The 15,906-nt window shown below is 45.2% G+C and overlaps 1 protein-coding gene across 1 annotated transcript in view; it reads right to left on the bottom strand.

The window, feature by feature from the left end:
- RHBDL3 (rhomboid like 3) overlaps positions 1-15,906 on the bottom strand; it is a 134,708-nt gene that overhangs the window by 26,734 nt on the left and 92,068 nt on the right. Inside the window, exons 4-5 of the mRNA XM_050920793.1 lie at positions 14,040-14,264; positions 12,989-13,137 (exon numbers count right to left, since the gene is read on the bottom strand). Of these exons, the coding sequence (XP_050776750.1) occupies positions 12,989-13,137; positions 14,040-14,264 (374 nt within the window). The remainder of the gene's footprint in view (positions 1-12,988; positions 13,138-14,039; positions 14,265-15,906) is intronic.

The raw sequence follows: 15,906 nt of genomic DNA, 5'->3' as shown, positions 1-15,906 counted from the left end.
CTTGAAAACATTTTTATCGTACCAAGCAGATGCTATGAAATGATTTCATCTTTAAATGAAACCCTGTTCAGCGTGGTCCTCATAATTGCCAAAGCATAATTGAAGCTACTGATGCATGTATAAAATAAGAAATAGTTTCTGCATGGAAATAAATAGCAATACTAGAGAAAAGCACGGTTACTGGAATCAGGGGATCCACAACCAAGCTGTTCAGAGCACGTTACATCACTTATTGCTTTTACTGCTAATCCTCCTTTGCAGCCCTTTGGTCCTTTGAAAGACCGCAAAGTTCTTTACAAATAGCAATTGGGCCTCACAACACTCTTATTACACCCTTTTTCCACACATGGGTACAATGGAGTACAGACAGGGCTGCCCAGAGGGGGGGCAAGTGGGGCAATTTGCCCCAGGCCCCGGGCCCCACAGGGGCCCCCACGAGAATACAGTATTCTATAGTATTGCAACTTTTTTTTATGGAAGGGGCCCCAAAATTGCTTTGCCCTAGGCCCTCTGAATCCTCTGGGCAGCTCTGAGTACAGAGGAGTTAAGTGACCTGCAGCCACACAGCAAGACAGTGGCAGAGACAGACGAGAGCCCAAGAATCTTCTGCTCTAACCACTTGACTGTATGCCCTTCGGCTCTGCACATCAATTTGGCATGTGAATTTCAAGGCAAATCGAGGTTATGCGCAGCTGTCCCACGACAGTTCCTTTTTCGCCTTGCTGATACAAAATGCTGCTTCAGGATTCCTGCTAGCAAGCCCCAACCCCCCATGTCCTAACATTTGCTAGGCCTGTCCTTATCTGCTTGTAGCAGCCAGGAGCAGAAAGAAGGTAGAGATTTCACGTTTGGCTGACATAGGTTGGCTTCACGTGGGGCATCTATCAAGTGCTAGGAGGGATTGTGAAAAGCACTCAGGATTGACCTAGCTCTGCTCCTACCAGAGTCAATGGTAAAACGCTGATTGCCTGCAGCAGAAACAGAGATAGACCCATGCTGAGTGCTTGTGCAACTCCCACCTGCACTGCAGAACACAGTGTCAAGGCTGCCTGCGGAACTCCAGCCTGTCGTTCACAATCCCTACTGTGCACGTTAACAAGTGCCATCCTGCGTGGGAGGCAGGCGGAAAGTGTGAATCCCAAGCAGATGCATCTGTGGGAAAAAAAGACACCGATGCTGTAGATTTCCGCTGTGTTTGGTCATGAGTTTAGAACAGCAAAGATCTTACATCTAAACAACAGCACTTGGCAAACAGATGTCTTTTTCTGTTTTTTAAAGCATCATACAAATATTTACACCTCCCCTTTGCTACTAAAGGATTCCCAGGTGCTTTAACAATGGTACTACACATCCCTTATGGCATCCTAGATAGCTCTTGGTCACCCATGGTGTTCTCACCACCCAGATGTCCAATTAGTTTCTGTCCCCAGTGCCTTAGTCATCACTTATCTTGGGGTAGGTATATTTAGTTCCTTTGGGCTTTCCTCATGTTAGCATTGTGATTTGCCTAATGTAAATATCAGGGAAATCTTCCTGCTGTGGAGGCTGTAGAATATTCTCCCTGGGTAGGTGGTGGAAGCTTCATCCTTTGAGACATTTTAAAATTAGGCTGGACAAAATACTAGACATTGTTCTGGAAGGCACAAGCACGTCCTTTAAAGAAGATAGAAACAAACCTATTAAGACATCAGCCTCTCTCTAATTTCCTCTAATAATCCACCCTTCCCCACATTTGTTCTGCAGTTTATCATTATTGGACATTAGAATTATAGAATATCAGGATTGGAAGGGACCTCAGGAGGTCATCTAATCCAACCCCCTGCTCAAAGCAGGACCAATCTCCAGAGAGATTTTTGCCCCAGATCCCTAAATGGCTCCCTCAAGGATTGAACTCACAACCCTGGGTTTAGCAGGCCAATGTCCAAACCACCGAGCTATCCCTCCCTCTTGTAACCTATGGCTGTAACCCGGTGGTTCTCAAATTTTTGTACTGGTGACCCCTTTCACATGCAAGTCTCTGAGCATAACCCCCCTTTATAAATTAAAAACACTTTTTTATAAATTTAACACCATTATAAATGCTGGAGGTGAAGCAGGGTTTGGGGTGGAGGCTGGCAGCTCGCGACCCCCCATGTAATAACCTCATAACCTCATGAGGGGTCCTGACCCCCAGTTTGAGAATCCCTGCTGTAACCTAACTGAAGGTGATTATTCTGCTTGCTCTGAACATTGGACCCACTAGGCATAGTCACTTTCTTGCAGGTACAGGGGACTCAGGCACTTAATTGGAAATGCCTAGCGAAAGTCAAATAGAGATCACAGGAATGATTCAGAGCATCTCACTGCCCTTGTATAAAAGGAAAACAAGAGGCTGACACTTAGTAACCATCCTGGGGAGTGTCCAACATTTTCAATCCAAACAACTGTCCTTATTTTAGCAAGGCAGCTTTTGCAGGCAAAGCTTATTCTTGTTAGGGACTCTAAAAGCTATTTCAGTGGATCTGACACATGTGCCTGTTCTTAAAAGCGTTACTAGGAGTGAGCCTATTCAGTCCACTTTCCCATCAAGCTAAGAGCATCAGAGGTTCCATAGTCAATAAGCACCCATAAAACATAATTAGCTTTCTCCAGCTCTGAATGTGTCATTCTTGAAATGACAATGTAACTGATTTATTAGGACGTTAGCCTTCTCTGGGACCAAACAATTGGGACTGAGAATCAATGCAAGTCATTAGTTACGGCTGTGTTATAAATGGGTGGGCCCCCAATAATCAACAGCTGCTTTGCATGAAAGCAGAATTTACAGCTTCAGCTTGGCTTTCAGGTCTCTTTAAAAAGCTCTTTCCATGAGGACGTAGACACAAACAGTGCATTTTTGGAATCTTTCTAGAAGCGCTGCCAGCTGGCCTTAGCAACTGCCTTCTTCTCCAAAACCTTCTGACTGTCACTTTCACTTTAAAAAAAAGCAGATGAGTGCAGTAAATTAAGGAATGCAAATTACCATGTTAAAGTCTCAGCAGGAGGTATAACAGCAATAGACTCCACACCACTGGATTAGCCTGCCCTTTGAAAATGAGATGGGAATAATGGGCTCACAGTAAAAAGATTATTACCTTTTTGGGATTTATCTATTCTCCTGATATGAAAGGGTCTTAATACAGATAAGTCAGCAATAAATGATCATTTAACCATATAACTATTGATGCTGCTTCCTCATAAAAACTGCTACAGGGTTTATTATTCAAGAAGGACTGTGTGTGGTTTTGATGGTTATGTAGCTACATGATTTAGAATTCATTGCAAAAGTAACGATGCTCTCTGGGATAAATCTCAAATATTTACAAAGGTTAGACGTTAGATACTGTCTTCATTATCACCTCCCTCCGAAACCAGCCAGGGCTGTGAAGTAAACTTGGTAAATTAAGAGCTTGGCAAACTTTTCAAGCGAAGTCTGTGACTAACACCAGAGCGCTGCTTGCTAAGGCAAAGTGGTGACATTTCATGGATTAGAGAGCCATGTTGCAAACAATAACGAAAGAAGTTTAAACATTAATAATCTTACTTTTAATTCAAATGAATCCCAAAGCAGTTTGCTATTTTATCTGATTGTACAAGCTGTATAATACACAAACACCCATGTGTATGTATATACAAGGTATACACGTACATATTATGGAGAGTTAGACCTACACATTTTTTACCTCAAGGTAATTCATGCACATGAGCGATTCTCAGGCAAAAACATGGTGAAATCAAGCTCTTGAGGTTTACTGTGAGGAAAACTTGCCAAGGTCAGCACTATACATACCCCTGCCTGCCTGAGACTGACCAAAGCGAGTTTACCTCACACTAAAGCGACAGTGCCTAGTCTTCACTGTGGCCAAGTCTATGCTTAAAATTTAGGTCGACCTAGGTACATTGCTCAGGAGTGTAAAAAATCCACAGCCTGGAGCTACATAAATAAACTGACTAACCCGCACTGTAGATGCCACTAGGATGATAGAAGAATTCAACCTAGCTAAGGGTTAATGTCTCTTTCACCTGAAGCACCTGACCAGAGGACCAATCAGGAAACCGGATTTTTTCAACTTTGGGTGGAGGGAATTGAGTGTCTTTTGTCTTTGTTTTCCGTCTGCCTGCTTTCTCTGAGCTTTGGAGAAGTAGTTTCTTTTTTCTAGTCTTCTGTTTCCAAGTGTAAGGACAAAGAGATCAGATAGTAAGTTATATGGTTTCTTTTCTTTGGTATTTGCATGAATATAAGTGCTGGAGTGCTTTGATTTGTATTCTTTTGGAATAAGGCTGTTTATTCAATATTCTTTTAAGCAATTGACCCTGTGTTGTATCATCTTAATACAGAGAGAACATTTGTACTTATTTTTCTTTCTTTTTATATAAAGCTTTCTTTTAAGACCTGTTGGAGTTTTTCTTTACTTCAGGGAAATTGAGTCTGTACTCACCAGGGAATTGGTGGGAGGAAGGAATCGGGGAGATCTGTGTGTTGGATTGCTAGCCTGATTTTTGCATTCCCTCTGGGGGGAATAGGAAAGTACTTTTTGTTTTCAGGATTGGGAACAGAGAGGGAGATTCACTCTGTTTGGGTTCACAGAGCTTGTGTCTGTGTATCTCTCCAGGAGCACCTGGAGGGGGGAAGGGAAAAAGGATTATTTCCCTTTGTTGTGAGACTCAAGGGATTTGGGTCTTGGGGTCCCCAGGGAAGGTTTTTCAGGGGGACCAGAGTGCCCCAAAACACTCTAATTTTTTGGGTGGTGGCAGCAAGTACCAGGTCCAAGCTGGTAACTAAGCTTGGAGGTTTTCATGCTAACCCCCATATCTTGGACGCTAAGGTCCAAATCTGGGACTAAGGTTATGTCATGGTGTGCAGCTGGTGGGATATAGACAGAATCCAGAAGCCAGTGGAAATATTTTATTTTTCTCTTCTCTGCTAAGGGCTTTTTAGCAGAGAGAAACGGTTGGTTTTCAAAGGGAACCAGAGAGAATTTTTTTTTCTGCTCTCTCTCGCAGTTTGTGGCTTGCATGTTAAAGGTCTTTTGTCATGCAATTGCCCTCCCATTAGGAGGCAAGTACCAGCACTTATAGGCATGCAAATAAAGTGGTTTTTCTGGTTTCCCTTCATTGAACATTAGCTAGAGAGAGAAAAGGAAAATTAGCTAAAGGCACTGTTGCTAGGCAGACTTCAGGAGGCAACAGAGAACCTGCAGTTCAGAAGATAAACACCGGAGGGCACCCCAACACAAGAAAACAGGAATCATGACTTCTAAGGCAAAAATTGAGGCCGAAGAACAAATCAAAGAAGCTGAACACAGGCGACAACTGGAAATAAAACAAAAAGAGATGGAGATGAAAGAAAGAGAAGAACAGATCAAAGAGGCAGCCTACCAAAGAGAACAGGCAGCCAAAGAGGCAGCCTACCAAAGAGAACAGGCAGCCAAAGAGGCAGCCAAAGAGGCAGCACACAAAAGAAAACTAGAAGAAGAAGAGGTGGCCTACCGAAGGAAACAAGCAGAAGATGAGTTGGCCCACAGAAGGAAGCAAGAAGAAGAGGAGGCGGCCCACCGCCGAGACATGGAAAAACACCAAAAAGAAATGGAAAAACAACAAAAAGAAATGGAAAAACAACAAAAAGAAATGGAAAAACAACAAAAAGAGAATGAAGAGAAGGAAAAACAGAGAAAACATGAACTGGAGATGGCAAAAGCTGGGCTGCCTGTGCCAGCCAACCCTAACAACCCGGCGCCAAATATTGCTCCACAGCACAGGAAATTTCCCACCTACAAGGCAGGTGATGACACCGAGGCCTTCTTGGAAAACTTTGAAAGAGCCTGTCTTGGGTACAGCATCCCCGAAGACCAGTACATGGTAGAATTAAGGCCACACCTCAGTGGACCTTTAGCAGAGGTGGCAGCTGAAATGCCTAAGCAGCAAATGAATGACTATAAACTTTTTCAAACCAAGGCCAGATACAGGATGGGGATAACCCCAGATCATGCCCGTCGGCGCTTCAGAACCCAAAAGTGGAAACCAGAGGTGTCATTTCCCAAACACGCCTACTACATTGCAAAAAACTATGAGGCCTGGCTAACAGGAAACAACATTCAAACCTTGGAAGAACTGAACCTCCTCATACAAATGGAGCAGTTCTTGGATGGTGTTCCTGAAGACATCACACGGTACATACAAGATGGAAACCCCAAGAATATCGCTGAGGCGGGGGAGATTGGAGCCAAATGGATGGAACTGGCAGAAAGCAAGAAAGCTACTGTCAAGGGGAACGATTACCCCAGGGGGCACACAGACCATAAACCCTACAACCGAGGACAGCCAAAGACCCCACATACCACCCAAGTAAAGCCACAGATACCCTACCCTTCAACCTCACCAGTCTCCAGTAACTCACCTCGGCCCAGTGACCCATCAGATGGAAGATGCTTTAAGTGTAATGAACTGGGACATATCAAGGCCAAGTGTCCCAAGAACACCATGCGAGTGCAATTCATTACACCACCATCACACCAAAGATCACCAGGCCCGGATGCCTCTCAAATACCCTTGGAGCGAAGGGAAAATTTGAGAGTGGGCGGAAAGAAGGTTACTGCGTGGAGAGACACGGGGGCACAAGTGTCAGCTATCCACCAATCCTTCGTTGACCCCAAATTCATCAACCCAAAGGCCAAAGTTACAATTTACCCCTTCATGTCACAAGCTGTAGACTTGCCTACAGCTCAACTGCCTGTCCAGTACAAAGGCTGGTCAGGAATGTGGACTTTTGCAGTCTATGACAATTATCCTATCCCCATGCTACTGGGGGAAGACTTGGCCAACCAGGTGAGGCGGGCCAAGAGAGTGGGAATGGTTACACGTAGCCAAACCAGGCAAGCTTCCAGACCCATTCCTGTTCCTGAACCGTCCACAGAGGCCCCGTCTGTGTTACCAGAGACCCAGACAGAGGTAGTGGACCCGGATTCCATGCCTACCACTGAAACAGCCACAGCATCTCCAGTCCCAGGCCCGGAACTGGAACAGCAACCAGCACCAGCAAGTGCAACTACATCTTCAAACTCAACGCCAGAGGGTGCCAGCGAGCCAAAACTGGCAGAAGCAACAGACAGCCATACCCAAAAGGCTCAGCCAGAGCCTGAAATACCCTCAGGTGCACCAGCGGAGAGCGGTTCACCAGCAACGGAAACAACCCCATCACCTACATCGCTTCCAGAGGGACCAAGCCCAAGTCCACAGTCTGAGGAAGAACTGGTGACCCCAGCCTCAAGGGAACAGTTCCAGACTGAGCAGGAAGCGGATGACAGCCTTCAGAAAGCTTGGGTGGCGGCACGGAGCACCCCACCGCCTCTCAGCTCTTCTAATCGATCCCGGTTTGTTATAGACCAAGGACTTTTATACAAGGAAATTCTTTCTGGTGGACACCGGGAAGAATGGCAGCCGCAAAAACAGTTGGTGGTTCCAACTAAGTACCGGGGGAAGCTCTTAAGCTTAGCCCATGATCATCCCAGTGGCCATGCTGGGGTGAACAGAACCAAGGACCGGTTGGGGAAGTCCTTCCACTGGGAGGGGATGGGCAAGGATGTTGCCAAGTATGTCCGGTCTTGTGAGGTATGCCAAAGAGTGGGAAAGCCTCAAGACCAGGTCAAGGCCCCTCTCCAGCCACTCCCCATAATTGAGGTCCCATTTCAGCGAGTAGCTGTGGATATTCTGGGCCCTTTCCCAAAAAAGACGCCCAGAGGAAAGCAGTACGTACTGACTTTAGTGGACTTTGCTACCCGATGGCCAGAAGCAGTCGCTCTAGGCAACACCAGGGCTAACACTGTGTGCCTGGCCCTAACAGACATCTTTGCCAGAGTAGGTTGGCCCTGCGACATCCTTACAGATTCAGGGTCTAATTTCCTGGCAGGGACCATGGAAAAACTGTGGGAAACTCATGGGGTGAATCACTTGGTTGCCACCCCGTACCACCATCAAACCAATGGCCTGGTGGAAAGGTTCAATGGAACTTTGGGGGCCATGATACGAAAATTCATCAACGAATTCTCCAATAATTGGGACCTAGTGTTGCAGCAGTTGCTGTTTGCCTACAGGGCTGTACCACATCCCAGTTTAGGGTTTTCACCATTTGAACTTGTGTATGGTCACGAGGTTAAGGGGCCATTACAGTTGGTGAAGCAGCAATGGGAGGGGTTTACGCCTTCTCCAGGAACTAACATTCTGGACTTTGTAAGCAACCTACAAAGCACCCTCCGACACTCTTTAGCCCTTGCTAAAGAGAACCTAAAGGATGCTCAAGAAGAGCAAAAGGCCTGGTATGACAGACATGCCAGAGAACGTTCCTTCAAGGTAGGAGACCAGGTTATGGTCTTGAAGGCGCAACAGGCCCATAAGATGGAAGCATCATGGGAAGGGCCATTCACGGTCCAAGAGCGCCTGGGAGCTGTAAACTACCTCATAGCATTTCCCAATTCCTCACTAAAGCCTAAAGTGTACCATGTTAATTCTCTCAAGCCTTTCTATTCCAGAGATTTACAGGTTTGTCAGTTTACAGTCCAGGGAGATGATGCTGAGTGGCCTGACGGTGTCTACTACGACGGGAAAAAAGACGGTGGCGTGGAAGAGGTGAACCTGTCAACCACCCTGGAACGTCTGCAGCGGCAACAAATCAAGGAGCTGTGCACTAGCTTCGCCCCATTGTTCTCAGCCACCCCAGGACGGACTGAACGGGCATACCACTCCATTGATACAGGTAATGCTCACCCAATCAGAACCCCACCCTACCGGGTGTCTCCTCATGCCCAAGCTGCTATAGAACGGGAGATCCAAAACATGCTACAGATGGGTATAATCCGCTCATCTACCAGTGCATGGGCATCTCCAGTGGTTCTGGTACCCAAACCAGATGGGGAAATACGCTTTTGCGTGGACTACCGTAAGCTAAATGCGGTAACTCGTCCGGACAACTATCCAATGCCACGCACCGATGAGCTATTGGAAAAGTTGGGACGTGCCCAGTTCATCTCTACAATAGACTTAACCAAGGGGTACTGGCAAGTACCACTAGATGAACCTGCCAAGGAGAGGTCAGCATTCGTCACCCATGCGGGGGTGTATGAATTCAATGTCCTTCCTTTCGGCCTTCGAAATGCACCCGCCACCTTCCAGAGGCTGGTAGATGGTCTACTAGCTGGACTGGGAGAATTTGCAGTTGCCTACCTGGATGATGTGGCCATTTTTTCAGACTCCTGGCCCGAACACCTACTACACCTGGAAAAGGTCTTTGAGCGCATCAGGCAGGCAGGACTAACTGTTAAGGCCAAAAAGTGTCAAATAGGCCAAAACAGAGTGACTTACCTGGGGCACCAGGTGGGTCGAGGAACCATAAACCCCCTACAGGCCAAGGTAGATGCTATCCAAAAGTGGCCTGTCCCACGGTCCAAGAAGCAGGTCCAATCCTTCTTAGGCTTGGCCGGATACTACAGGCGATTTGTACCACACTACAGCCAAATCGCTGCCCCACTGACCGACCTGACCAAAAAGACCCAGCCAAATGCAGTTAAGTGGACTGATGAGTGTCAAAAGGCCTTTACCCAACTTAAGGCAACGCTCATGTCGGACCCTGTGCTCAGGGCCCCGGATTTTGACAAGCCATTCCTAGTAACCACAGATGCATCTGAGCGTGGTATAGGAGCAGTGCTCATGCAGGAAGCAACAGATCACAACTTCCATCCTGTCGTGTTTCTCAGCAAGAAACTGTCTGAGAGGGAAAGTCACTGGTCAGTCAGTGAAAAGGAATGCTATGCCATTGTGTACGCCCTGGAAAAGCTACGCCCATATGTTTGGGGACGGCGGTTCCAACTACAAACTGACCATGCTGCACTAAAGTGGCTTCATACTGCCAAGGGGAACAACAAGAAACTTCTTCGTTGGAGTTTAGCTCTCCAAGATTTTGATTTTGAAATTCAACACATCACAGGAGCTTCTAATAAAGTTGCTGATGCACTCTCCCGTGAGAGTTTCCCAGAATTCAGTAGTTAAAAAGTGTTCTTAAAATGTAGAAGTCTGTTAGTTATATACTTAGTAGTATATGTAAAGGTGCATGTGTTGTATTAATCTGTTTATTTTCAAGTTCTAGAAGGAAATCGCCGCCAGTGAGCTTCCCCACTGTCTGCAATTTGGGGGGCGTGTCATAAACAGATAGCTAAGGGTTAATGTCTCTTTCACCTGAAGCACCTGACCAGAGGACCAATCAGGAAACCGGATTTTTTCAACTTTGGGTGGAGGGAATTGAGTGTCTTTTGTCTTTGTTTTCCGTCTGCCTGCTTTCTCTGAGCTTTGGAGAAGTAGTTTCTTTTTTCTAGTCTTCTGTTTCCAAGTGTAAGGACAAAGAGATCAGATAGTAAGTTATATGGTTTCTTTTCTTTGGTATTTGCATGAATATAAGTGCTGGAGTGCTTTGATTTGTATTCTTTTGGAATAAGGCTGTTTATTCAATATTCTTTTAAGCAATTGACCCTGTGTTGTATCATCTTAATACAGAGAGAACATTTGTACTTATTTTTCTTTCTTTTTATATAAAGCTTTCTTTTAAGACCTGTTGGAGTTTTTCTTTACTTCAGGGAAATTGAGTCTGTACTCACCAGGGAATTGGTGGGAGGAAGGAATCGGGGAGATCTGTGTGTTGGATTGCTAGCCTGATTTTTGCATTCCCTCTGGGGGGAATAGGAAAGTACTTTTTGTTTTCAGGATTGGGAACAGAGAGGGAGATTCACTCTGTTTGGGTTCACAGAGCTTGTGTCTGTGTATCTCTCCAGGAGCACCTGGAGGGGGGAAGGGAAAAAGGATTATTTCCCTTTGTTGTGAGACTCAAGGGATTTGGGTCTTGGGGTCCCCAGGGAAGGTTTTTCAGGGGGACCAGAGTGCCCCAAAACACTCTAATTTTTTGGGTGGTGGCAGCAAGTACCAGGTCCAAGCTGGTAACTAAGCTTGGAGGTTTTCATGCTAACCCCCATATCTTGGACGCTAAGGTCCAAATCTGGGACTAAGGTTATGTCAGCTAGGTACATTGCTCAGGAGTGTAAAAAATCCACAGCCTGGAGCTACATAAATAAACTGACTAACCCGCACTGTAGATGCCACTAGGATGATAGAAGAATTCAACCTAGCTACCGCCTCTCGGAGGAGATGATTAACTATAGCAATAGGAAACCCCCTTCTGTCACTGTAGGAAGTGTCTACACTATGGCACTATAGGAGCACAACTGAAGCACTGTAGCTGTGCGGCTGCAGCACCAGTAGTGTAGACATTGCTTCAGTTTTTACCTCAGGATAGCTCATGGGCATTAATTATACCTTTATATCACTATATAATTTTGACAGTGAAGACAAGCCCTTGGTTGCTGCTCAATAGTTAAGGTTGAGAGTAACTTTCTGTTATAAGGCCAATTTTCCCCTCATCCTCACTTGAGTTCCTCAAAGATGGACCTTTCCACTTCACATTTTGCATGTGTGGTCTGTGTCCTGTCCAGCGGAAGTGTCTCTTCCTCTGCCCCCTACCATCTGCCCTTACCACCCTCAAGCTGGAGATGTGTTGGGGCAAGGCCGTTTTTGGAAGGTCATGGCATGCAGGAGACACAGGAAATTTCTTCTAACTTTTTCTTTTTTGCCCTGTCTTTCGAACAAAACTGGCTCCTCCTAGGAAATTTACTTGATGTTTACTTGAAAGATCTGGGTGAGATCTTATGCATAAGACCAATTGTGAGCTGAGTAGAGGCATGTTTAGGGAGCTATTCACTGGCAAATTAGGAACATCAGATGGATTTTTTCAGCATTTTAATGGTCACCACTGATGAATGGAAATCTAATCTTTCATTTAAGGGGGTGGGGAGGAAGAGTCTCTAGCCATTTCCTTGTAAGGTTCAAATTATAAACTACTGCAGAGAAGTTTGTCATGGTGATTTTTCCTATGAAAAATTTAGGGAAAAACCACAACTTATCTATCCAGACATTTGCAAAGATAGAGATCACTGGCCTGCACACACACAAAAGCAGCATGGACATTTCAGCCATTTACAGCCTTTTTTGTGGTGCTCATTCATCACTCTGGCATCTGAGCACTTCACAAATACCAATTAAGCAAGCCTCATAAAACTCCTGTGGGGTAGAGGCAGGGAATAGGGATTCATAAGACTTGGATTCTGTTCCCAGCTGGGCTTGCAGACTTCTTGTGTAACTTTGGGCAAGTACCTTCATTCTATGCCTCAGTTTCCCCTCTGATTGTCTGCTAGTCTTGTTGCCTCTTCAGGGTAAGAATTGTCTCATACTGTGTGTTTGTATAGTGCCTAGCAAAATGAGACTCTGATCTTGATTTGGGGCCTCTAGATGCCACCAAGTATAATAAGATAGCAAAATATTACTAAGTAATTATATATTATAGGCACAGAGGGACAAAGCAACTCACACAGGCTGTCTGTGGCAGAGTCAGGACTAGAACGCAGACCTCTTGAATCCCAGTCCAGTACTGTAGCCACAAGACCAGATTTCATCTCACAGCCAAATGTGGCAAATTTGGTATAAAATTCAGCTACATTTTTGCAGATTTCTTCTCCATTATGCACCCAGGTGTACTTGGGGGAAACTGGGCAAATGGACAGTTGGGGAAGCGCAGAGCTACATAGCCCCAGATGTGTATGTCAGGTCACTGGCTCAGTAGTGAGAGACAAGCACCACCTATCGAATCACTAGTGCCATTTCCTCCAGTACAAGGACTTTGAAGGTATCCCATCTGAACAACAGCCCAATATTTTACCATGTCCCTCAACAGCAAGCAATTTATTCTCCTTCACAGAATGGCCGTTTGCAACTGAAAACATCTTTTTATAAAATCCAATTCTGAACTGTTTCAAGTCAATCTCGCTCTCTCTCTGGAAACTCAGCTGTGGGGAACCTCTGAAATTTGTGACGTACTCACCCGGCATGCATGAATATGTAGGTTAGGTACCTCCAAGCCTGAGCACGGAGCTGAGGATGATACACTAACGAGTTCTTCAGGTATAAAGGATGGGTGACTTGCAGCACAAATCTGTCTAATGCCACTCCGTTGTAAAGAAAAAAGGCAACCTAGAAAAGCAGGGAGATTGCTCGGTTAAATGAACCCATCGCTCCACTGAAATAAGCTACAATTCAACATCCAACTTGTACAATAGGTTCCCCCAGCTACTACAACATGCTTAGACAGCACTATGAGCATACTAGCATTTACAAACATACGTGATTACAAGGTTCCTGCTCTGAGGAACTAACAAACTACAGTTAAGATACACTTTACAAAACCCTCAAAAACAAACCAAAATTATTTTAAATCTACATACAACCTTTCACTGCAAAGGACCCAAAGGCACCTGACAAACTGCAGCTGGATAGCATCACTGAAATGCAGTCATCATGAGCAAGGAAGTGAGGAAAGCTGAGGGTAGGGAAATGTTTTATTGAAGAATGACAAGGCAAGCACCTACCCCTTATGAAAGGTACCAGAGTCTTTAGCATCCATGCAGAACCTTGCTTTGTATGGTCTCCTTCTAAAGATCCCCACGTTAGTAAGCTCCATAGAAACCAAAATTTATCTAGCTCAAAGGCGATTTGAACCAAAGGCACAAGAGGTTTTAGGTTTTCCAGACAGCTGACTGGGCCACTGGCTCCACTCTTTGCCTAGCGGCCCACAGACAACTAACTTAAGCAGAACTTTGAAGCCACACTGAGGTATCACACCAGAAGCTCATGGAGTGGTAAGCAGCAGATGAATGACCTACACTTCCACAAATCTCCAATTTAAATGTGAAAGTGAATGTGCTGGTTTCACCCTGCAGCCTATTCACGCAGATCACCAAATGAGCACCGAGTGTGGTCCCAGGGGCAATGCGGCTTCAAGAGAGGCAGGAGCATTTTCTTGTCAGGTAAAAGTCTCCCCACACTTGCTTGTAATCTGAGAGGGGTTTCCAGGAGTGGTGCAGTAAGATACCTGCCTCTACAATGGTGATTGCAATCATGAACCAGGGCGGAGGACAGCAGGTATAACTATCGTAGTACCACTTCCGGTCTATCTCGCGTGGCAGAGTTTCATACGCAACGTGTCGAATTAGCCTCTGGGACAGGCTTAGTCCCGACTCCTCCAGCAGTGCCTTGCTGCACAGCCTCCTGTTCCCCTGCAGTATGGCTTGGCGGAAGCTATTGGACCTTTTGTTGCTCATCTGAAAAGAGAAAAGGGAAAAAACATGAGCCCAAACCATGGGCCAGTGCGACTTCTCAGGTGGGAGTACTACCAAGCTGGGGCCTTCTGTGCCTAGGCCCAGTGTGACTGACTGTGGGGAGTGTTACCAGGCTGGAGCAGCAGGATCCTGAAGATCAGTCTGAGACTATCATGAGGCAGTGAGTTCCGCCTGACTGGGGCAATATGAACTCCCTTTGATTGTCAGAAAGTCCGGTAGCCCTTCCCTCTCCCGATGGCCTGCTCCCTTATCTATCTCTTAACTCACTTCCCTTTGGAATTAGCTGTCAATTAACATATACTGAGCATCCTCCATTTCTACCTTCAGAAATCTCATGAAAACCCACCTGATCATGAAGCATTCCCACTGTGTCTCAACCTGTGATCCACACATTCATACCTTTCCAGCTCTTCAGGACATGCATTTTCTCTGCTGTAAATGACATGTACATTTACGGCACCACATCACTAACAACTGTGTTCCTAATCTGCAGCAGTTGGTGCTAGCGAAGGTTTAACACAGAGTTTCAAAAGGAGAATGCTAAACTTGTATTGTATACCAAAATGATCACACTAGCTACAGCAGACAACAGATTTAACTAATATTCAGAGAATCCTAGCTATTATAAGCTTGCAATGTTTGTTTGTTTTTTAATTGTTACTATAACAAATAGAGGGGCAGATTTTCAGACAGTTTGGGCTTACAACTGTGTGACTAATTTGCATATGCAGTTATCATGATTGAATATGTACAGTATTAATTTATTATCTTTTTGAGCACACAATTTCCCAATTTGCATGCTCAATAAAAGCACTTGCACTCACAAATTAGGCATATGGAATTTTGTGTCTAACTTGTCTTAAAAATCAGGCCCTAAATACCTGGTAAAGGGATAATTGGCCTGTATTTGCAAACAAACCTGTTGCACAGCAGCATCATATAGCTGCTATATAATATGCCTAGTTTTCTCTCTGGATGAACCCTTGGTTCTGTGGGATTAGAAAGTGAAAACATTTGTGGATGAGTAAGCTCGTGGGGGAGTGGATTTTGCATTACTCAGGCTTTTACACTGACAAATATAAAAACTTGTATTAAAGCTAATGTTTAAAATCAAGTTTACACAGGTTAAAAAGGAAGGTACTGTACATCCCAGGCAGGTTCGAAGCATGTCAGTATGGCACTGTGTTAGGGGAAGCATGCACTTCCACTGTCCACTCTGAGGCCTGTTCTGTGGCCACGGTGGAGGACTGTCGAGCTAGCACCACTCACCAGCAATCAACATGCATTTACAAAAACTGGAACAAAAAAGAAAAAAAAAAATCACACAAATGCTAGTATAATGCTCAGCACAGGCAACGCACATATGGCTGTCAGCATCCAGGCTACGTTACTACAGCTGGAAAAAAGGCCCTTTTAAGGGAGACACCTGGATCTTATTCTGCATTGCAACTCTAATTCTCCTGTGATAAGCCACTGACAATAAACGGTGTGCTACCCGCCTTCAAAGCAATTACAGCCTCCCATTATTATTCATGCTTGAGTATTACATTCCCACATAATCGAAGTGCAGTAGAACTCACCCCCTCTCCTGACCTTACAAGAGGGAAGAAAGCACTATGCACTA

Source organism: Gopherus flavomarginatus, chromosome 12 (genome assembly GCF_025201925.1).
Source record: "Gopherus flavomarginatus isolate rGopFla2 chromosome 12, rGopFla2.mat.asm, whole genome shotgun sequence".
Taxonomy (NCBI): Eukaryota; Metazoa; Chordata; order Testudines; family Testudinidae; genus Gopherus; species Gopherus flavomarginatus.
The sequence above is the reverse complement of the archived record's forward strand: the minus strand, read 5'-3'. Positions and strand labels throughout refer to the sequence as shown.